This window comes from Salvelinus namaycush, chromosome 6 (assembly GCF_016432855.1).
Source record: "Salvelinus namaycush isolate Seneca chromosome 6, SaNama_1.0, whole genome shotgun sequence".
Classification (NCBI taxonomy): domain Eukaryota; kingdom Metazoa; phylum Chordata; class Actinopteri; order Salmoniformes; family Salmonidae; genus Salvelinus; species Salvelinus namaycush.
Window position 1 is genome coordinate 11,134,309 of NC_052312.1, and position 24,963 is coordinate 11,159,271.

The 24,963-nt window shown below is 44.7% G+C and overlaps 1 protein-coding gene across 1 annotated transcript in view; it reads right to left on the reverse strand.

Moving 5' to 3' along the window:
- The window catches only part of LOC120049488 (neurexin-2-like), a 68,852-nt gene extending 44,175 nt beyond the window's left edge, over nt 1-24,677 (reverse strand). The window contains exon 1 of the mRNA XM_038995752.1: nt 23,966-24,677. Within this exon, the coding sequence (XP_038851680.1) occupies nt 23,966-24,677 (712 nt within the window). The remainder of the gene's footprint in view (nt 1-23,965) is intronic.
- Between the last annotated feature and the right edge of the window lie 286 nt (nt 24,678-24,963).

A 24,963-nucleotide genomic window follows, 5' to 3' on the forward strand; every position in this document is an offset into this window, starting at 1 on the left:
GTGTGTGTGTGTGTGTGTGTGTGTGTGTGTGTGTGTGTGTGTGTGTGTGTGTGTGTGTGTGTGTGTGTGTGTGTGTGTGTGTGTGTGTGTGTGTGTGTGTGTGTGTGTGTGTGTGTGTGTGTGTGTGTGTGTGTGCAGAGATCCATTTTATTTTGGTTTTAGAGCTTCGGGCCGTTTGCCTTTCTTCAAAGAACTGTGCTGTCTGTGCTGTCAGAGTGGGAAGAGGCCTCTTAATCGCAAGCGAGACAATGTAATTCATCCGTCTTCCCACCACTCCTTTCTCACGTTTCGCCTCAGAGACGTGTTGTTAGCTCTCTTTTCTCGTCCTCTGTCAGTATGAAATGAAAGGGACAAACTGTCCGACACAGATTGTGTCTGTGTGATGTCTGAGTTACTGGGTTGTTGTGTCTGCATGGCAGGGCCGAACACTGAAGATGAGGGACAATATATAAATATAAACACAAAACGCAAGACGCAGCAGAAGTAGTGTGGCCGGGGTTCAAAGACAGGTCATATCCAGCACGGCTCCAGGCCCCCTGCCCTGGCGCTGGCTGTCTGGCTGAGAAATTAAATCAAGGCAAAAAGGGGAGGTCGTCCTCTGTCCCAGGGGAAATGTTTGGATACACAGATTCATGGTGAGATTGGTGAATTGATCTTTCTAAATCCTGCTGGTATTTGCTTATTTGTTTTGCTAAGTATTTCGTGTTCGTCTACTCATGATAACAACTGACATTAATCTTTGCTTTCTATTTTGATACAGGTCTATATCTTCGAAGGGCAAACAAAGCAGGTATTGTTGAACTTGTCAACAGGCATCATAGTATTGTTGAACTTGTCAACAGGCATCATAGTATTGTTGAACTTGTCAACAGGCATCATAGTATTGTTGAACTTGTCAACAGGCATCATAGTATTGTTTTGGTGATTGCTAGCACTTAGCAGACATTTCATTTCTATGATTTGGGGTTGATTCTCCCAAAGATGAGAAATCTTCAATGTTTAAACCCATACTTATGTAAAAATACAATATTTAACTTGTCTGAAGTTTTAGCATCACCCAGAGAAGTTCAACCTGTCTAATAGTTTTCTGACAACAGCATTGACTGGTGATTTAGGCTTGCAAGATGGCTATTCAGCGCAGAGAGACTAATTCACTTACTATTCCGTCGGACTCTGGCCTCCTCCCTCCATTTTGTTGGAGGTGGAAATGAAGAGGGTCAGAGTTATTGGTATTCAATCACACGCTGAACCAACGGAAGTTAACCATGATTGCTTACAGGGAAGGAGACTACCAGAGTTCTATCGAAAGACTCGGAAAACACTGAAGAAAAACCAGTGCCTTTTCATCACAATAAAAGGTAGCTGGTTTTAATAATCCTTTGAGGGGGAAGAACTGAGGTGGTGAATGTTTGCTTAACGGTCAGTGCTTAGTTACCAGTGAGGAGAGAATTGTTGGAAAAGCCCAATGCCTTTTCCAAAGTTAAACCAGGGAGAAATCCTCTGGTGAAAAACACAGTAATAGTCGCTGTAAGGCTGATCAGTACAGAGTGAAACAATTTCCCAGCGTTGTTTTACCCTTTCTTCCTCCCTCGTTCTTTTCTCCTCTTGATCGCTCTTCCCTCTGTCACCGTTGAAGGAACTCATCTCATTCATAGTCCTGTTTTAACAACTAAAATGACTAGTCGTATTGTTGCGTGACCTGTGTGCTGTCTTGGTAGACATGAATAAATTCCAAGGCATTAAACTCTGGACAAAAGCAAATAAATAGAAAAATGTAACACAAATTACAAAGCCAAGAGCCAATGGCATGAAACAGGGTTTAATATTCATTGTCATCAGTAACATGCTGACCACACCGGGTTGTCATTTTACCTGAAATGTACAAGGTCCTTTTTTTAGCTGGATCTTTGTAGAGCCGTACAAAATTGTGTGTTCTCTACCCCGAAAATTAATCCACAGATAAAAGGGGAAAACTAGTTAGTTTCTAGTAATGTCTCCCAGTTCAGTCTTCTTCTTCTGTGGATTTTATATGACAACATTGGCAACGAACTTGAAGGTGCATTACTTAAACCAACTTCATCATTCAATCACCCACGTGGGTATATGCTCCTAAAAACCAATGAGGAAATGGGAGAGGCGGGACTTGCAGCACGTCAAGCATCTAAAATAGAACCAGAATCTTAAATAGAACCAGAATCTAAAATAGAACCAGAATCTTAAATAGAACCAGAATCTAAAATAGAACCAGAATCTTAAATAGAACCAGAATCTTAAATAGAACCAGAATCTAAAATAGAACCAGAATCTTAAATAGAACCAGAATCTAAAATAGAACCAGAATCTTAAATAGAACCAGAATCTAAAATAGAACCTGCGTAGTGCCTGGATGAGCAGTTTGGATGAAATGATTGAATAACATTTATGTGTACATTTATTTTGCAACGCTCACACACACAACGCGGCCGGTGTGTTCAGCATGTAAGGCTTAGTACAGATGTAGGATCTTAATTGGATCACTCTTTTGTTGATGACAATTTTCCTGCATAGCAGGATATGCAAACGTAGTGTATTCAAGGTTTAAAAATGCTTCTAAGGTTTGTAATTTTCTATTGAAAATTTCAGACTGGATTTGCCCTAACGTAAAACGCATCAACCCCTCCAAAAAATATCCATGAATTATTATCCACATAATAATTCCTATTTCCTGCTGCTGCAGGATTATTTTACTACTGTAGCAAACTGGCTCAAATTAAGATCCTACATCTGTACAGTGAAGAAGGATATAACATATGGCAACCATATCCCACAGTAAAAGTTTATAAGCACTCATACATAATGAGATTAACCATGTCATCTCATGAACTGCAGTTCCCATGTCTCTACTCCCATGTCAACACAGTAAACATTTGTACTCAAGTTCATGGGCCCCAAAACCCTCTCCAAGTGAAACTGATCCACGGAACAGCCTCTGTCATCATTAGCGTCAACCCATCTTGTCCCTCTACTAATACCCTTTGTAATTACCGCCTGTCCTGCCATGGCTTACTGATCGACACAGTGGCCCTTTAATGAGAAGACAGTGAATAAATATTTACCTCTCCCCCCACGGTGGAGGATGTGTGTCAACTGTTTGCACGATTATGGAAATAAAGGCGTTTTGCCCAGAAAGATGGTGAGGATAACGAATGTGTTATGATGTGTTATGTGCTATGATGACTACTCAAAATGGAGAGACGGGATATCAAGAGAGGTGTAAATATTCCTTTATGTGGTATAATCTGGGTATTGTTTAGCATCACGAAAGGTACAACGCTACTGTATATGCTGGTGTTTATGCTGCTGGAGTCATCTTTGTTTAAGGCCATAGCTTGTGGTCTACAACATCAATGAAAGTTGTCAAAAGGAAAGAGATGGAGAGATAGAGAGGTGAGGAGGAGGAGTGGAGGAGAGAAAAAGAGAAGGGAGAGTCAAGCCAGTCACATCAGAGAGACATTCCTCTCCTCTCACCTTTTCCTTGTTCTCTCATCTGAGAGAACTGTGGTGATGCATGGGGGAGGGCCAGTGGACATCCCCCCCATCTGTCTCTTAAGAACTTGCTACAAAAGAGACCGGTGACGCTGTAATTCCCCCCTGCATGCGTGTTCTGATTCTATTTCCACACGCTCATGCTGACACGCAGTCTCCGGGCTCGCGGCGATATGCGCCGCCCATCTGCATTCCCAGCATGCTCCCTCAAGCTGGTCCATTTTTCCTGACAAAAATTGCCCCAGGCGATTGATCAGAGGACAGAGGCCCACTGTCGAGGCATTCAACAACCCTGCCGCCCCCCTAAGACATGATTATGATGCGCTACGACCACCCATTGACCAATCAACCTAAAGTAGTATTCTTCATCCACGGAATCTGCCTCCCTCCGCCCCTCCCTGTCATCCCTCTCTTTTCAATGTCATATCTCTGTCTCTCTTGCCTTCGGTTTCTCTCCTCCAGACTCCACCAGCCTCTCCCTAGCTTTCTCTCAGTCCAGCCACTTCTCCCTCTAACGCTGTTGACGCAAAGATCGATAGGCCTTTACCTTTAACTCTGGGGATGCGAAGATCGCTGGGCTTCTCCCTTTAACGCTGTGGATGAGGAGATCGATGGACCTTTCCCTGTGACAGCATCAGCTTCAATTAAGAGTCTTGACTGACTCCTTCACTCTCCTTATCAGATCCAGTTTCTCAATCAAGGCAGCCATCTTGTTTGTGTGTACAAAGTGGCCTGTCTTACTTAGGAAATGTGTGTTTTAACATGGCAGCCAGTGTGCGAGGACCACTAAAGCTAATAGGATGGTTTCTCAGGTTGCTCCCACATGCAGAGAACACAGAGAGTTCAATCTCAGCTTAGCCACAGACGAGAGTGAGGAATCAAGCCTCAATGTTTTCGAAATCCCCACTTTTGCTTCCCCTGCAAAGTGAACAACTTCAGGAAAAAATATAAAGCGGACCGTGTCAGATTACCACGGGTTTGCGATAAGCCTTGTTATTTCTCGAAGAAATCCAGCCTCATCACATGGGTCAAATTGGAAAAGAAGAAGCTCCTCCTATTCCTTTTGTCGTCAAATCTCTGTCTGTCTGTCTTTCTCCAGCACCATGAGGAGCTCTGATGAGCTGCTAGCTGAAATAGCTAGTTACAAAGGGGACACTAGTACAGCAGGCATGTCAGCAATCAAGCCTCATTTCCATGTAATTGGGACATTACACAGCCTGCTATATTAACAGCATAGGTGGTCCCTTCTGTTTGGGACCCTAAATACATAAAGAACACAAAACCGGTTCAATCCACCAAAGATCAATACATTTATGATCAATAATTCCTTCCCCACGGTCAGATGATTCTTAACGGCCCCACCGTTTCCTTCAGATGGACTCAGAGGGCTTCTTTTTAAAGGACCCAGGCCGAGAGTTAGGGCATCCCTGTATAAACGCCTGATTATAAATCCAGGGCTGGCATCTGCACATTTATTGCACCTTTATTATAACAGGGTCCCACTGAGACCAAGGCCTCTTCACAAGGGAGCCTTGCATGAGCACACTTTACTCAATAGAATACAAATATACAAAAATGGCAAACACACTCAAGAAAAACAATCACATTCCTCAGCAAAGAGGTTCTCAATCAACATTTTGAACTGCCCTAGAGGCACCAAAACATCCAATTGAAGAGCGTTTACATACTGTATACTACACACTGTGCTATCAGCAGGGGGTTATGGGACACCATGGACGGGTCTTGCAAACCACCTTGCCATACATCGATTTTGTGCCCGATACGTTAGCAGTGGGATGGTATGAAGGGAATGGGAGATTACAATGCCCTTCTGAAGCTCAGCCTGCAGGTGTTTAATTTAATTGGAATCCTGAGAGGAAGGACGTAAGGAGGGAGGGATGAAGGGAGGGATGTCGACAGACTGTCTTTAAGCCCCTCTGTCAGTCAGTATCACCATCACTCTCCCCCGCTCCGATGCCTCTCCATCCTCCTCTTCCGAACATGTCTCTTTCTGACTCGACGCACAAACAAGTTGTTCGGGAGAAGCTGCGGGGGTCACCTGATGCATGGAGACGGTGAGCCGTTATCACTCAAATAAACGCCAGGCCGCGGTCGGGGCCTCACGGGGCCCCCAAGGTGAGACACTAGCGTCTGGTTGACAGAGAGTAACAGCACAGGAGGGTCCCTCAAATTCTCTCCAGCAGCAGTAGCATCACAGAGAGAGAGAGGGCGAGAGAGAGACAAACACCCCCAGGACTCAAGGAAACAAACAAATCTAAAGTTTCCTCCCCAGAGAGACATGGTGCGGGGACTCGATAAACTTAGTATAATTGAGATTGAAGTCACCCAAGTGAAACAACATGTTACTGTTAACATGAGGTAGAGAAAGGAAGGATCTTCTCCACAACTGACTCAGTGTACTACAGAGACATAGACAGTGGTAACCCCCCCCCCAGAGGTTGGCCCCACCCTCCCAGATAGCATATAGCACACTGCACAAGCCATTGCTCAGACCTTGCGGTGCTGTGGTACGCCCTTGCTCTATACAGTATATAGTAAAAAGGCTATGAGATTAAAATTATACAAATTAAATGTATTACTTTACTTCCTTAAAATCACATTTATATGCAAGAAATTCTATTAGCACCTTTGTCTGTCAGTGTCATTATATTTTACTTGAGGATGACGAGCAGGACATTTTCTTCACCACCAAGGTAATATTAATCGAACAAGTCTCCTCACACTGTCAGAGTCGGGCCCGATATGGAAGTAGTGAACACATTTAATTCTGTCACTGATAATATCATCCAGCTATTCTCCAACCCTCAGTCCTCAGGGGGGATCTTGTGTCAGTTAATTAACGCTCCTCACAAATAGTCTGGGGACTTTCATGGTAAAAATCAAGACTAATTAAGTTAGGGCTTTTCCAGTGGATATAAAATCACCCGGCACTGAACACGACTGCTGTTCGTTACTGAGAGACTGTGTTGGGGCGTCGTTTGAACTAGCCATTGGAGAACAGGGATCGATATTTGCTCTCTCCATAAAAAAAGGCAAAGTAACATCGCTAAGAGTATGTTAAAATGCAGGTCACTTTTAAAGTGGTTGTAATATCCCTCATATCTACATATTATTCATAAGCTTTGTGAGGGAAAAAGCTGACTTGAACATAGTTAAGATTGATAAGTATACACTTGAGTGACATCGTTTTGAGAGTATTTCTCAATTGTTTTGCTTTGATCACATCTTAGTGAGATTTGACAAATTCCCCTATGAATAGGTGAAACATTTTTGTAGTGCTGAATATTTAGATAAGGTCTCTGACAGCAGATAACCGGATCTCTGAGCATGCTATTATCAGTAATGACATGATGAGACATGAAACTACCACAACCCACAGTCTTTGAAAAAAAGGCTCAGTTCAAAGACTATCAGAAACTCAATTTTGTGACTTGATCCTCCCCCACCTCACGTCCTGACCCTTAATGGGTCTGAATAGGAAGTGACACGTGTGATGGGAACATGTGAGATAGACTTATTACAGAGGCACACGTTTTCCCCAGTTGCCGAGTGACAGTGTGGAAAGAGGGCTACTTTAATTGCTTGTGATGGCCATTCTGGCCCTGGGGGTAAAACGGCAGTAACGGCTTACCTGGGAGAGGAGCGAGGCAGCGGCTTGGAAATATTTCCTCGACACTCATGCTCCGCTCGCCAGAATGAGCGTGAGCAAAACTTATGAGCCAAAACAACACATAACTGCACACTAAGACGCCGCTTGCCGCTTTTGAGTTGGAGCAACTTAACCTCGCTTTTTAATCCATTAATGCTCGCTTTGTGCATCGGGAAAAAGAGAAAATATCTGCATAAACGTATTTAGACGGTGCGAATAAGAGGAGAGGGATTAGGAGAATTAAGCAAGTCTCTCATCTGGAGATGCTTTCACAGGATACGCTTTGGGAATGTTACGAGAGAGGGAGAGAGAGAAAGAGAGAGAGAAAGAGAGAGAGAAAGAGAGAGAGAAAGAGAGAGAGAGAGAGAGAAAGAGAGAGAGAGAGAGAGAGAGAGAGAGAGAGAGAGAGAGAGAGAGAGAGAGAGAGAGAGAGAGAGAGAGAGAGAGAGACGAAAAAAAGCAGGGCATGGCTACAGTATTATACCCGCTGAAACGGCCAAGAAAATAAATCACACAGTGAAGAAGCGGCATCAAAGAATATATAAGTGTATAAATCAACAGTGCGGGTCTTGATCAAAGCATTGCACCGCCACAGAACGGGGCGAACCCTGGCCCCGGCCGGGTGGGTTTTCATATTCCTATCTGTTTGAGGGTGTTTGGAATCCATCACTAGACCAAGCATGAGAGGAAAGCGTGTCTCTGTCTCCATCTCTCTGATGGACCTGTGATTTCTCAGCCAGCAAAAAGCCATGACCAGGCTCTTCTGTCCAGTGGAGAGGGAAAATGCATGAGCTTTGGAGGGAGAGAGGAGGAGAAGACTGAGGGAGAGAGAGAGAGAGATGATAGAGGGAAAAAGAGAGAGTGTGAAAGAGGAAGAGAGAGTGTGAGAGAGAAAGATATGGAAAGGGAAAAAGAGCAGACACCAGCACTGCAGGGTTTTTCATTTTCTCCATCCCCCTCCTCCTACTCCTCTCCTATGGAAAGAGCAGGATATCCGGCCTGATCCGCTTCGCTCTCCTCCAGACTCCCATGATGGTGAGATTTCCTTCAGCTCCCATCATGAGTAGAAGGGATGGGGAGGAAGGTCGTGGGTGGCAGCGGAGCATCACTCATCCTTTTAATTAAACAGCGGGTCACAAGCTGCTTCTTTTGGTGCTTCTCGTGGCGGCGGGCCTCCTGGGTCCAACAACAAACGAACAGAGATGTGGGGATTGTGGGATTGTGGGATCGTGGCGGCGAACGGGGCAGGATAATCCCCCTGAAGTCTACGAGACAAATAACGATGCCACGAGATAACCGCAAAGGCCGCATGCTATTTTACAAACAGAGCCCAGAGGCCAAACAGTCAACACAACTGCACAGACCAACGAACATCCTAGGTCTTGTCACGGATCCCTCCAGAACTTTCCTTACGCACACCTGTCCCCTATTCCCATTGATTAGTAATTGTATATATGTGCCCTTGGTTTACCAGTGTCCTGTTGATTATTGTTACAATGTCCGTTGGTGCGTGTGAGTACCTGTGCTGTGTGTTTTGGGCTTTCGTGCCCTTGTGGATTGCGCAGATGATTACGGGTCTCGTCCCATTTGTTAGTCATTGTGCGCGTGTGTTATTTATTCGAGGTAGTCCTCGCTCTTTTGTTTTGGGTTTCTAGCCTGTGTTTTGTTATGTGTTTGCTTGGTCTTCGCCCCGTGCCTTTACACGGCACGCCGAATTTGGGCTTAATACTTTTACGCATTCCTGCGCCTGTATCCCGAATCTCTTCATACCAACGTGACAGGCCTACTGTACTGACTATACTGTTATTTATCCATGGCAATGTTTAATACTTAGAATATGTGGACAACTACAAATACCTAGGTGTCTGGTTAGACTGTAAACTCTCCTTCCAGACTCACATCAAACATCTCCAATCCAAAGTTAAATCTAGAATTGGCTTCCTATTTCGCAACAAAGCATCCTTCACTCATGAGGCCAAACATACCCTTGTAAAACTGACCATCCTACCGATCCTCGACTTCGGCGATGTCATTTACAAAATAGCCTCCAATAACCTACTCAATAAATTGGATGCAGTCTATCACAGTGCCATCCGTTTTGTCACCAAAGCCCCATGTTCTACCGACCACTACGACCAGTACGCTCTCGTTGGCTGGCCCTCGCTTCATACTCGTCGCCAAACCCACTGGCTCCAGGTCATCTACAAGACCCTGCTAGGTAAAGTCCCCCCTTATCTCAGCTCGCTGGTCACCATAGCAGCACCCACCTGTAGCACGCGCTCCAGCAGGTATATCTCTCTGGTCACCCCCTAAACCAATTCTTCATTTGGCCGCCTCTCCTTTCAGTTCTCTGCTGCCAATGACTGAAACGAACTACAAAAATCTCTGAAACTGGAAACACTTATCTCCCTCACTAGCTTTAAGCACCAGCTGTCAGAGCAGCTCACAGATTACTGCACCTGTACATAGCCCATCTATAATTTAGCCCAAATAACTACCTCTCCCCTTACTGTATTTATTTATTTATTTATTTAGCTCCTTTGCACCCCATTATTTCTATCTCTACTTTGCACATTCTTCCACTGCAAATCTACCATTCCAGTGTTTTACTTGCTATATTGTATTTACTTCGCCACCATGGCCTTTTTTTGCCTTTACCTCCCTTATCTCACCTCATTTGCTCACATTGTATAGACTTATTTTTCTACTGTATTATTGACTGTATGTTTGTTTTACTCCATGTGTAACTTTGTGTTGTTGTATGTGTCGAACTGCTTTGCTTTATCTTGGCCAGGTCGCAATTGTAAATGAGAACTTGTTCTCAACTTGTCTACCTGGTTAAATAAAGGTGAAATAAAAAAATAAAACATTTCTGATTGGCTTGAAGGGCATTCTAGAGCATGCATTATTTCCCTTTAGAGAATTTAGCATGGGGGGGAATGGAAGGTCAGCTAATAGAACTTCATTACACCTTAACAAGCTGTATGGTGTTCTGGGGAAATGATTCAGAGAGATTCTCATGCTAGTCAGAGCCTCATTTACCATCAGAGACAACAGAAAAGCGGTGGATGACGATGGCGATAAGGTTATCACGGAGCGTATAGCTACCTCCGGGCCTCTACGCAGAACAGCAGTCTACATCCCTGCTCATTAGCAACACATTTATTTATGCATACAGGAAAAGGTAATTGTGAGTTCATCAATCATTCGACGGGGGTCTCCTCCGGTTGCCGGTGGGGTTAAAGCGCAGTTATCATCGTGATGTATGAGTCTCCTCAACGTCCTCAGCTTTTTAGCCCCGTCTCTCGCCATGTTTCCATGGAGACCCCCTCGCCGCCTGGACCACATTGGGAACCACAGCAGATATGTTTGTTGGAATTATGGATCCATGTTTCACTTCAAGGTTCAAATTGAGGTAAAAATGAGTACAGCGCCAATTTCATAGACAACTTAATGTGCCTTCTCAATCCAGCTCTACACAGTATACAGTATGTCAATATCAAAGTGCTCATTAACTAGCCTGTTAAGTAAAAAAGATACTACACTGAACATAAATTGAATCGCAACATGTAAAATGTTGGTCCCATGTTTCATGAGCTGAAATAAAAGATCCCAGAAATGTTCCATGCACACATAAGGTTAATGGCTCTCAAATGTTGTGAACCAATGTGATTACATCCCTGTTAGTGTGCATTTGTCCTTTGCCAAGATAGTCCATCCCCCTGACACGTGTGGCATATCAAGAAGCTGATTAAACAGCATGGTAATTACACAGGTGCACCTTGTGCCGGGGACAATAAAAGGCCACTCTAAAATGTGCAGTTTTGTCACAACACAATACCACAGATGTCTTAAGTTTTGAGGGAGTGTGCATTTGGCATGATGACTGCAGGAATGTTCACCAGAGCTGTTGCCAGAGACTTGAATGTTAATGGCTCTACCATAAGCCACGACCAATGTTGTTTTAGAGAATTTGGCAGTGCGTTCAAGTTGCCTCACAACCGCAGACCACGTGTATGGAGTTGTGTGGGCGAGCGGTTTGCTGATGTCAACGCTGTGAACTGTGTGCCCCATGGTGGCGGTGGGGTTATGGTATGGGCAGGCATAAGCTACGGACAATGAACACAATTGCATTTTATCAGTGCCATTTTGAATGTACAGAGATACCGTGACGAGATTCTGAGGCCCATTGCCCAGCCCTTCATCTGCCTCCATCACCTCATGTTTCAGCATGATAATGCACTGCCCCATGTTGCAAGGATCTCTACACAATTCCTGGAAACTGAAAATGTCCCAGATCTTACATGGCCTGCATACTCTACAGACATGTCACCACCCATTGAGCATGTTTGGGATGCTCTGGATTGACGTGTACGACAGCGTGTTCCAGTTCCCGCCAATTTTCATCAACTTCGCACCTCCATTGAAGAGGAGTGGGACAACATTCAACAGGCCACAATCAACAGCCTGATCAACTATATGTGAAGGAGATGTGTTGTGCTGCATGAGGCAAATGGTTGTCACACCAGCTACTGACTGGTCTTCTGATCCACGCCCCTACCTTTTATTTAAGGTGTCTGTGACCAACAGATGCATGTCTGTATCTCCAGTTATGTGAAATCCATAGATTAGGGTCTAATGAATCTATTTTAATTGACTGATTTCCTTATATGAACTATAACTTTTTAGGGATAGCATTTTCACTTTTGGATGAATTGGTGCCCAAATTGAACGGTATCCTACTCTGTCCCAGATGCTAATATATGCATATTATTAGTAGATTTGGATAGAAAACACGCTGAAGTTTCTAAAACTGTTTGAATTATGTCTGTGAGTATAACAGAACTCATATGGCTGGCAAACTTCCAAACAGGAAGTGAAAATTCTGAAAAGGGTCGATGTGAAAGTCATTGCCTATTCAAATCCCTGTAATTTATGGATCTGTTTGCATTTCATACGCATTCCACTAGATGTCAACAGTCAGTAGAACGTGGAATGAAGCCTCTAGTGTGATGTGGGACCGGATGGGAGGGGAATGACTCAGTGGTCTGGCAGAATGGTAGTTTCTACCAGAGACTCTGGGTTCGCGCCCAGGCTCTGTCGCCTAGCGTGGTCCGGGTTAGGGAGGGTTTGGCCGGTAGGGATATCCTTGTCTCATCGCGCACCAGCGACTCCTGTGGTGGGCCGGGCGCAGTGCGCGCTAACCAAGGGAGCCGGGTGCACGGTGTTTCCTCCGACACATTGGTGCGGCTGGCTTCCGGGTTGGAGGGGCGCTGTGTTAAGAAGCAGTGCGGCTTGGTTGGGTTGTGTTTCGGAGGACGCATGGCTTTCGACCTTCGTCTCTCCCGAGCACGTACGGGAGTTGTAGCGATGAGACAAGATAGTAATTACTAGCAATTGGATACCACGAAAATTGGGAGAAAAGGGGATACATTTAAAAAAATATATATTTAATTTTTTTTTTTTAAGAATGGTAGTTTCTAGTCACGCACGCGAGTCATGGAATGCAATGTGTGCCATTACTTTTACAGACATGAAGAAATGCTCCGGTTGGGACGTTATTGGATATACAGTGGGGAGAACAAGTATTTGATACACTGCCGATTTTGAAGGTTTTCCTACTTACAAAGCATGTAGAGGTCTGTCATTTTTATCATAGGTACACTTCAACTGTGAGAGACGGAATCTAAAACAAAAATCCAGAAAATCACATTGTATGATTTTTAAGTAATTAATTTGCATTTTATTGCATGACATAAGTATTTGATCACCTACCAACCAGTAAGAATTCTGTCTCTCACAGACCTTTTTCTTTAAGAAGCCCTCCTGTTCTCCACTCATTACCTGTATTAACTGCACCTGTTTGAACTCGTTTCCTGTATAAAAGACACCTGTCCACACACTCAAACAGACTCCAACCTCTCCACAATGGCCAAGACCAGAGAGCTGTGTAAGTACATCAGGGATAAAATTGTAGACCTGCACAAGGCTGGGATGGGCTACAGGACAATAGGCAAGCAGCTTGGTGAGAAGGCAACAACTGTTGGCGCAATTATTAGAAAATGGAAGAAGTTGAAGATGACTGTCAATCACCCTCGGTCTGGGGCTCCATGCAAGATCTCACCTCGTGGGGCATCAATGATCATGAGGAAGGTGAGGGATCAGCCCAGAACTACACGGCAGGACGTGGTCTATGACCTGAAGAGAGCTGGGACCACAGTCTCAAAGAAAACCATTAGTAACACACTACGCCGTCATGGATTAAAATCCTGCAACGCACGCAAGGTCCCCCTGCTCAAGCCAGCGCATGTCCAGGCCCGTCTGAAGTTTGCCAATGACCATCTGGATGATCCAGAGGAGGAATGGGAGAAGGTCATGTGGTCTGATGAGACAAAAATAGAGCTTTTTGGTCTAAACTCCACTCGCCGTGTTTGGAGGAAGAAGAAGGATGAGTACAACCCCAAGAACACCATCCCAACCGTGAAGCATGGAGGTGGAAACATCATTCTTTGGGGATGCTTTTCTGCAAAGGGGAGAGGATGACTGCACCGTATTGAGGATAGGATGGATGGGGCCATGTATCGCGAGATCTTGGCCAACAACCTCCTTCCCTCAGTAAGAGCATTGAAGATGGGTCGTGGCTGGGTCTTCCAGCATGACAATGACCCGAAACACACAGCGAGGGCAACTAAGGAGTGGCTCCGTAAGAAGCATCTTAAGGTCCTGGAGTGGCCTAGCCAGTCTCCAGACCTGAACCCAATAGAAAATCTTTGGAGGGAGCTGAAAGTCCGCTTTGCCCAGCGACAGCCCCGAAACCTGAAGGATCTGGAGAAGGTCTGCATGGAGGAGTGGGCCAAAATCCCTGCTGCAGTGTGTGCAAACCTGGTCAAGAACTACAGGAAACGTATGATCTCTGTAATTGCAAACAAAGGTTTCTGTACCAAATATTAAGTTCTGCTTTTCTGATGTATCAAATACTTATGTCATGCAATAAAATGCAAATGAATTACTTAAAAATCATACAATGTGATTTTCTGGATTTTTGTTTTAGATTCCGTCTCTCACAGTTGAAGTTTTCGTCCGACGTTTGCCTTCACATGCGCCAGTGTTTGGACACGTGTACTACACATGCTAGCTAAAGTTGCTAATTTGACTTAAGTAATGGACATTATCGAACAAAAAAAACAATTTATTGTGGAAATAGGATTCCTGGCATTGCATTCTGATGAAGATGATCAAAGGTAAGGGAATATGTATGATGTAATTTCGTATTTCTGTTGACTCCAACATGGCAGAGAAATGTTATTTATATTTGAGCGCCGTCTCAGATTATTGCATGGTGTGCTTTTTACAAAAGTTTTTTTTTTAATCTGACACAGCGGTTGCATTAAGAACCAGTGTATCTTTAATTATATGTAAAACATGTATCTTTCATCAAAGTTTATGATGAGTATTTTTGTTATATGATGTGGCTCTCTGTAATTACTCCGGAGATTTTGGAGGCATTTCTGAACATGGCGCCAATGTAAACCGAGATTTGTGGATATAATTATGCACATTATCGAACAAAACAAAAATGTATTGTGTAACATGATGTCATATGAGTGTCATCTGATGAAGATGTTCAAAGGTTAGTGATTAATTTTATCTCTATTTCTGGGTTTTGTGTAAGCTATCTTTGGCTGGGAAAAATGGCTGTGTGTTTTTTGGATTTGGTGGTGATCTAACATAAATATATGTTGTGTTTTCGCTGTAAAACATTTTAAAAATCGGACACGATGTGTAGATTAACAAGATGTTTATCTTTCATTTGCTGTATTGGACTTGTTAATGTGTGAAAGTTAAATATTTCAAAAAAATATTTTTGAATTTCGCGCGCTGCCTTTTCAGCGTAATGTTGGGGGGGTTCCGCTAGCGGAACACGTGTCCTAGAAAGGATAACTCAGTAAAATCTTTGAAATTGTTGCATGTTGTGTGTATTGTTGTGTACTGTGTTGTGTGTACTGTATATTTTTGTTCAGTATATACAATCACTAAAATATATTCCACAGGCTAAGAGCAAGCTGTTTCTGCTCCTTGCATGCCGCATAGCTGCTATACTGCTAACTCCAGGTAGTGGCAGCATGGGGTCTCCATCCCCGATGTGCAGGGGCAGTGGCAGTTAACTCCAGGGCTCCTCAGGGACCCAGGGTCTGCTGTACGATAAAAAGTGATGATGAGACCGAATTAGAGAGAAGTGATTGTTAACGAGCGAAGCAGCTGTTTTTGAACACCAACTACAAAGCTTGCCAACTGGAGGAGCGCCTCCCGCCCGCTGACTCAACCTGCCTCCTCTGGATTGTGTGAGATAGCACTGTACAGCTGGAGAATGGGCTGGGAATGGGGATTTACTGTGATTTGAACAGATTTTTTTGGCATTGTATGTCATTTCCTATGAGTGTTTTTTCTGCAAGTAGAAATAGAATGATCCATTTGCTGTTCAAGAAGTAATTGATGTTTTATTCAAATATGTTGCACTTTTGTTGACTATGGTTAGACACTACAAATTGACATTCCAGAGTCTACTGTACATTCTCCAATATTTTTCTAAATACATTTTCTAACACAGATATTTCCTTGCCCTAATAACTGGTAAATCCGCTATGTCATCTCACTTTGCATTTTACCATGAATCTATAAACATAGATGATTATATCATAATTACATCTATGGAAGTCGCACAGTAATCACCTAGACTTCCTTTTCCCTTACACTGACAATGCACAAGCACTTAATGCAAGGCCATCATCTGTTTTAGTTTAGCAGACAACAAATAGGATTTCATTTTTTGCAATTACAGCAACACTCTTTGATTATCAAGCGATCAAACCTTGAACTGTGACGATGGATCATGCATCTTAAGCAGACACTATAGGTAGCCTAGTGGTTAAGAGCGTTGGGCTCGTAACCAAAAGGTTCCTTGTTTGAATTCCCAAACGAATAGGTGAAAAATTTACCCTTGAGCAAATTGCTGTGGATTAGATTGTCTGGTAAATATGCATTCCACATTTTCATTGATCAAGGAAACAAGATGGCTGATATCATGATCGTTTCCTGATAGGTGAGGAGATTGATATTCAGCAGACATTTCCTTTCCTAGCCATGGGCCTATACACATTAAGCTCCTTGTCCATGGAGGGAAAGTATTAATATCAGGTTGGCCATTTTGCCATAGCTCATTTAACCTCTAATTACCCTGTGTAGTGAGACTGAGGACTCCAAAGAGCTGGCGCTGCAGATGGGGGTTATCTGGAGAAAAGCCAGGGTCACCATCAATTATAAAAACAATGGCCCATACAGGTGACCCTTTTTAATTAGAACCTCTGATGCTTGAAATGCCGGGAAATGATTGGTTAACAGGAAGGGCACGAACATGAAGAACACACACGCACACACGCACACATGAAGAACACACATCACATGTTTCACACACACACACACACACACACACACACACACACACACACACACACACACACACACACACACACACACACACACACACACACACACACACACACACACACACATACACAGTCCCCTCCCGAGGCTCCTGCCACCCCCACAGTCACCAGGTGTGTGTGAGTACTGTGTGGGTGTGTATGAAGACTGTGGGCGTGCGTGTGTGTGTGTGTGTGTGTGTGTGTGTGTGTGTGTGTGTGTGTGTGTGTGTGTGTGTGTGTGTGTGTGTGTGTGTGTGTGTGTGTGTGTGTGTGTGTGTGTGTGGGTGGGTGTTTTTCATGTGTGTGTGTGGGTGTCTTCTTCATGTGCGCATATGTGTGTGTATTCTTCGTGTGTGTGTGTGTGTGTGTGTGTGTTATTCATGTGTGAATGTGTATGTGTATTCTTCCTGTGTGTGTATTCTTCATGTGTGTGTGTGTGTGTGTGTGTGTGTGTGTGTGCTCTTCATGTGTGTGTGTGTATGTGTATTCTTTGTGTGAGTGTGTGTGTTCTTCATGTGTGTGTGTGTGTGTGTGTGTGTGTGTGTTCTTCATGTGTGTGTGTGTGTGTGTATGTGTATTCTTTGTGTGTGTGTGTGTGTGTGTGTGTGTGTGTGTGTGTGTGTGTGTGTGTGTGTGTGTGTGTTCTTCATGTGTTTATGTGTATTCTTCGTGTGTGTGTATTCTTCGTGTGTGTGTATTCTTCATGTGTGTGTGTGTGTGTGTTATTCATGTGTGTGTGTGTGTGTGTGTGTTATTCATGTGTGTATATGTATGTGTATTCTTCGTGTGTGTGTGTTCTTCATGTGTGTGTGTGTGTGTGTGTGTGTGTGTGTGTGTGTGTGTGTGTGCGTGTGTGTGTGTGTGTGTGTGTGTGTGTGTGTGTGTGTGTGTGTTATTCATGTGTGTGTGTGTGTGTGTGTGTGTGTGTGTGTGTGTGTGTGTGTGTGTGTGTGTGTGTGTGTGTGTGTGTGTGTGTGTGTGTGTGTGTGTGTGTGTGTGTGTGTGTGTGTTATCCATGTGTGTATATGTATTTGTATTCTTTGTGTGTGTGTTCTTCATGTGTGTGTGTGTGTGTGTGTGTGTGTGTGTGTGTGTGTGTGTGTGTGTGTGTGTGTGTGTGTGTGTGTGTGTGTGTGTGTGTGTGTGTGTGTGTGTGTGTGTGTGTGTGTGTGTTATTCATGTGTGTGTGTTATTCATGTGTGTGTTTGTGTTATTCATGTGTGTGTGTGTGTGTGTGTGTGTGTGTGTTATTCATGTGTGTATATGTATGTGTATTCTTTGTGTGTGTTCTTCATGTGTGTGTGTGTGTGTGTGTGTGTGTGTGTGTGTGTGTGTGTGTGTGTGTGTGTGTGTGTGTGTGTGTGTGTGTGTGTGTGTGTGTGTGTGTGTTATTCATGTGTGCGTGTGTGTTATTCATGTGTGTGTGTGTGTGTTATTCATGTGTGTATATGTATGTGTATTCTTCGTGTGTGTGTTCTTCATGTGTGTGTTAGAAGCAGAATGTGTTACTTGTATGGTATGATGTGGTTTATTATTCTGGGTATCATATGTTTTCCTTCTCTCCCTCCCTTCTCTCCTTTCCATCTATACTTTCCTTCTCTCCCTCCCTTCTCTCCTTTCCATCTATACTTTCCTTCTCTCCCTCCCTTCTCTCCTTTCCATCTATACTTTCCTTCTCTCCCTTCCTTCTCTCCTTTCCTTCTCTCCCTTCCTTCTCTCCCTTCTCTCCTTTCCACCTCTCCTTTCCTTATTTCCCTTCCCCTTCAATCTCTCCCTTCCTCCTCTCCTTTCCATCTTTCCCTTTCTTCTCTTCGACTTGAAGGCCATTTCTTTATGTCAGCCTGCATTCTCTCATGGTATCTTCTGACAACTACATCAAAGCTTGGCAGCTCCCAGACCTTCTATTCATGAGCTCATGTACGATGCAAAGACAGGAAGGGAAAGTACCAATGGGACTTGAATTGATGGCAGCAGACACATCCAGCCCCTTTCTCCATTATCCACTCAAGAAACTTTCTGAGACATTAACTTTTTAATAGGTTAATTTGTTTTGCTGTTCTTGAACGTCAACGTGTAAAAAAAACTGTAAATGTTAAAATTTTTACCATGACTTTCATGAGTTAAAAAATATGAAAATATAAGCTACTGGCAAAATACACACATTTCTGTCTGTATTTTTGTTAAAGAAATTAACATTTTAACCAGCATGTTAGATAAAAGGAATAAATACCCGACTGCACTGGCGCTAAGAAATAATAACCCAATTTACATATCAAATCAGTTCTCAAACAAAAGAACAACGCCAAAATAAGTTAACACAAACCAAATGAATATCTTCTTCATGCTCTCTCTGCCTCCCTCATTCTATCCCGTTGTCTCTCTCTGCCTCCCTCATTCTATCCCGTTGTCTCTCGCTCTGCCTCCCTCATTCTATCCCGTTGTTTCTCGCTCTGCCTCCCTCATTATATCCCGTTGTCTCTCTCTGCCTCCCTCATTCTATCCCGTTGTCTCTCTCTGCCTCCCTCATTCTATCCAGGTGTCTCTCGCTCTGCCTCCCTCATTCTATCCCGTTGTCTCTCTCTGCCTCCCTCATTCTATCCCGTTGTCTCTCGCTCTGCCTCCCTCATTCTATCCCGTTGTCTCTCTCTGCCTCCCTCATTCTATCCCGTTGTCTCTCTCTGCATCCCTCATTCTATCCCGTTGTCTCTCTGCCTCCCTCATTCTATCCCGTTGTCTCTCGCTCTGCCTCCCTCATTCTATCCCGTTGTCTCTCTCTGCCTCCCTCATTCTATCCCGTTGTCTCTCGCTCTGCCTCCCTCATTCTATCCCGTTGTCTCTCTCTACCTCCCTCATTCTATCCCATTGTCTCTCGCTCTGCCTCCCTCATTCTATCCTGTTGTCTCTCACTGCCTCCCTCATTCCATCCCCTTGTCTCTCTCTCTACCTCCCTCATTCTATCCCGTTGTCTCTCTCTACCTCCCTCATTATATCCCCTTGTCTCTCTCTCTGCCTCCCTCATTGTATCCCCTCGTCTCTCGCTCTGCCTCCCTCATTCTATCCCCGTGTCTCTCTCTCTGCCTCAATCATTATATCCCCTTGTCTCTCTCTCTCTGCCTCCCTCATTCTATCCCGTTGTCTCTCGCTCTGCCTCCCTCATTCTATCCCCTTGTCTCTCTCTCTGCCTCCCTCATTCTATCCCGTTGTCTCTCGCTCTGCCTCCCTCATTCTATCCCCTTGTCTCTCTCTCTACCTCCCTCATTCTATCCCGTTGTCTCTCGCTCTGCCTCCCTCTGTCATGATATCCCCTTGTCTCTCTCTCTGCCTCCCTCCCTCATTGTATCCCCTTGTCTCTCTTTCTGCCTCCCTCCCTCATTCTATGCCCTTGTCTCTCTCTCTGCCTCCGTCCCTCATTGTATCCCCTTGTCTCTCTCTCTGCCTCCCTCCCTCATTCTACGCCTTTGTCTCTCTTTCTGCCTCCCTCCCTCATTCTACGCCCTTGTCTCTCTCTCTGCCTCCCTCCCTCATTCTATTCACTTGTCTCTCTTTCTGCCTCCCTCCCTCATTCTATGCCCTTGTCTCTCTCTCTGCCTCCCTCCCTCATTCTATGCCCTTGTCTCTCTCTCTGCCTCCCTCCCTCATTGTATCCCCTTGTCTCTCTCTCTGCCTCCCTCCCTCATTCTACGCCCATGTCTCTCTTTCTGCCTCCCTCCCTCATTCTACGCCCTTGTCTCTCTCTCTGCCTCCCTCCCTCATTCTATTCCGTTGTCTCTCTCTCTGCCTCCCTCCCTCCCTCATTGTATCCCCTTGTCTCTCTCTGCCTCCCTCCCTCATTCTATCCCTTTGTCTCTCTCTGCCTCTCTCCATCATTCTATTCACTTGTCTCTCTCTCTGTCTCCCTCCCTCATTCTATCCCCTTGTCGCTCTCTCAGTCCCCCTTCCTTTCTCTTTTTCTTTCTCCCCCTCTCTTCTCTTCCTTGCTCTGTCTTTCTCTCTCGTTCTCATCGTTGCTCTGTCCCTCTCTCTCCTGTCTTTCTCGCTCGCCCATGCTCCGTCTCTCTCTCCCTCTATCTTTTTGAAAATGACAAATGTTTCCAGCAGTCACAGTGGCATGGCTTTGGTATTCCGCAATTTAGCCAAAAGCCAGGCTGTATCTGCTCTCAGCAGGGAGAGAGGGAGTGGCGACTGTCAGACCAGTGTGTGTGTGTGTGTGTGTGTGTGTGTGTGTGTGTGTGTGTGTGTGTGTGTGTGTGTGTGTGTGTGTGTGTGTGTGTGTGTGTGTGTGTGTGTGTGTGTGTGTGTGTGTGTGTGTGTGTGCGTGTGTATGAGATGGGAAAGAGTTGGTCAATTCCACACACACTAAGACTGTGTCAAACACATGCTGAAAAGATGTACATCACAACAACTTTGATCTTAATGACAGCCTAAATGCTGACTGACATGTACTTTAGATCTGCAAAACTGCCCACTTCAGCGACTGCACAGACTAGATGGATTTTCTATGCAGTAGCCACATCTTCAGGCCTTGAAACATCAAAAACACCTCCCAAGGGGCGCAGCGGTCTAAGGCATTGCATCGCAGTGCTTAAGGCGTCAGTATAGATTTGGGTTCGATCCCAGGCTGTGTCATAACCGGCCGTGACTGGGATTCCCATAGGGCGGTGCACATTTGGCCCAGAATGGTTACGGGAGGGTTTGGGCTGATTACTAGGCTGATTGCTGTCTAGTGACTCCTTGTGGCAGGCTGTGCGCCTGCAGGCTGAATTCGGTCGTCAGTTAAATGGTGTTTCTACCGACACATTGGTTCGGCTGGCGGTCGGGTGTTAAGGAGTGCGGTTTGACGGGTCATGTTTTGGAGGACGCATGACTCGACCTTCACCTCTCCGAGCCTGTTGGGGAGTTGCAGTGATGAGACAATATCGCAATTTGATATCACAAGAAAAAATAAGATCTGGTGAAGCTCAGCCCTGAACACCATATTTTGGGGGGTATAAATTACAGCCAGATTGCTCAAGATTGACTTTGAAATTTGAAGTTAGTCCATGTCCTGAGGACGTCAGGATATGCCTTCAAAACCGGCGACGAGGGGCAACAGTGAGAGCTATTACCATCAAGTAGGCTTGGGTTTTTGCTATGTTTTTGTGGACTGGGGTGGTGGATGGATGTATTCCCATGACTCTGTATTCGAAGGTTGTGTGTTCAATCCCAGTGGTTGACACAATTTTTTTTTAAATGATCTTTAACCATTTGGAATCAATGCCTAAACTTTATGTTTTAACCCTATCCAAAACCTTAACCCTTAACTTATATTTGATATTTGAAATGAAGCTAAGCATGAGGAGCAACCCAGGGTGTCAAAAACATTTAGAAATATGACGTTTGGAGCAACTTTGAAATTTAACGTTTTGAGGAAATTGGTTAAACATCGGAATCTGAAGTCAAAGTGGTCAAACCGTGAGATCTTGTTGGTAAATTAAGACTGCACATAGACTAACTCTAAATAGTTGACTTGATCTCCCAAATTACAAGGCATTTCATCATACTGTGTATATTGGAGGATCTCTGAGCCCCATCGATTATAAATGACCACCAGAAGCATATTAGCTATCTGAATATAATAATAGCCTACTGTCAAGAATAGTAGTAAAATTCAGGCTGGTTAGAAGAGAAATTACTACATGTAAACACTTCTGTTTGAAAATGCAAATTAACAAAGGCAAGCAAATGCCAGCGACACAGGCGGATGCATACAGGATGAAAAACAGAGAGAGAGAGGCGGAGATACAGAAAGGGCGCAGGGAGAGAGGGAGATAACTGTTGAGAGAGAGCTAGAGAGCGAGAGAGAGAGAAAGACAGGGGTGGGGGTGAGAGAGACAGAGAGCAGAGATAGCCTGAAGAAGGAGAAGAGATATTAGCTGGGCAGAGGAAACGCTGCAGGATGAACAGAGAGAGAGAGAGACAGAACGGAGAGAAGAGAAACAGAGAGACAAAGCGAACAGAGGAGAGGCAAAACACAGATAGATCAGGCGATGAGATGTGTCAGAGACAGGAGCGGGAGGCAGAGATTTTACAGTCAACAGACTTTGACATAATCTGGCAGGAAAGGAACAGATTCCAAAAGAAAATGCAGGCGAGGGCAGAGAGAAACAGAGGGGGAGAAATTACATTTGGGACATGGAGGAGAGAGAGAAGAGATGGAGAGATTGGGCAAGAGAGAGAGGGAAAAGGAAGGGGGAGTGTAGACATCTACCTTAGTTTACCACATCCTGCAATGTCAAGGCATAAGTTTACTTATATCAGATATAGGCCATACATGAGCATGTGGGTCTGGGCAGGTGTGATGTAATTGATGTTTGTTGTCAGTTGTATGTTTTGTATTACTTTTTGAAAATAAAATCTCACAACAACAAAAAATATATAATCCATACATGCGTTGAAATAGTCTCTAACAAAACACTTCTCGTCTCAAACCTCACAAACAAGCAACGTCTCCTTTTGCAGTTGAACAATTAAGTTGAGCATTAAAAGAGGGGAACTTTCCAGAGAAAAGGCAGCAACAGCCTGTATCATGCATCTCCACCATGTTTCCATAGGACCCCCCTCCATAAAACAAAAGGATGAGGAACATCACTTCCATCTGTTTCAGTTCATTTATCACACTCATCTCCGTCTGTGCCGAGAGAACAACAGCCTACATTCCCCACTACTGTACATTATCCACAATGTAGACATCACACACGGCCTACTCCCAAAATGTGAGTCACTAGCTTCCACTCTATCCGGGAAACTTCCAAAGGTCAAAGACAAGATTGCATTAGAATAATACATAAACATTAGCATTGGGGGCTTGCTGCCTTTGCTCTGCTTTGAAGATGATGACAGTACACTATGTTAGCGAGTCAGCTAACTCATCTTTTACCTACAGTACAGTATGCTAAGGACTTAGCGCTTTTATCTACAGTACAGTATGCTAAGGAATTAGCGCTTTTACCTACAGTATATTATGCTAAGGCCTTTTCACCATACTGAACGAATCCCGAGCCAAACCGAACTGTATTGAGCTGGCCTGTTTATGCATTCACCATAGTTAATAATAATAATAATGTATTCTGTTTAACGCTTTTCATTACAGAAAATAATCTCAAAACACATAAAAAGCTAAATAAACAAACAATACAATTAAATTGAGGTGGTAGAGATGGAGATTGAACGTCTCTATTTTTCTGGGAACGTGCTAAGAAGGAGCATTAGAAGAAAGGGTATTAGCTATTCAGCTAGCTCCTGATCTTACCTTCCTTGCAGTACTTCCCCTTGTAGCGAGTGTGCGTGCAGTCACAGTGCACCTCGGCATACTGGATGGAGCAGAAACCTCCGTTGAGGCAGGGGTTCTGCTTGGTGCACAGGTACTCCATGTCACTCTGGATGCCCTGGCTGTTGAGCAGGGTGGGGGGCGTCTCTCCCACCTTCAGGTTGGAGATCAGGCCCAGGAACGGGGGCTCGTACTTCACCGTGCTGGAGGTGAGGGCTGAGAGGCGCACGTCGGGCGGGATGCCGCCCACGAACAGGTCGCTGACCACCGCCATCTCCTTCCGCTTGGACTTGACCTCCGCCATCTTGGTCTCGCCGTCTACCATCAGCAGAGTCTCGCGGAAGTTGCGGGTGAGGAGCACCATGTGCCAGCGGTCGTCGTTGACCTGGGTTTCCATGTGTAAAGTGGCGGGCTCGGCACAGTGGATGGCAAAGCGCAGCTGGAGGCGCCCTCCGGCGATCAGGAGCTCCATGAAGTCACAGTTGCCGCCGTCATCTAGATAGAGCACCAAAGCCTTGCTGATGTTGGTCTTGAGGCTGAAGCTCAGCTCGCCCACCGAGCCCGCCTCCCAGCGCCCGTAGCGGGCCCACTGGCCGGGTGCCCCGCCAAACTCCAGCGCCCGGGCCGTCACCAGCAGACTGAGGAACACCAAGGGCCCCATGGGCAAAGCGGAAAACCTCAATCCGCTCGTCATGGTTACAATCCCAATCCTAATAACCCTGCTATTGGTTCAAATTCTCCACACAGTGACGTAGCTCGGCCTAGACTAGCTGCAGTTGCTGTAGTTTAGTTTTTTTTGTTTGTTAAGTGTAAACAATAGATATTATGTCTGATTCTTGCTAGGCAGACTCCTCCTCTAGGCTGGGGGATACGTCAGAGAAGCAAAACCTTCACAGGACCCAATTCCAGATTCCAACCCTGCCCGACTCAGCAGTTTTTTTTGTTGCTTAACTTCTCGGCTGCTTTATCCTGACTCTCGT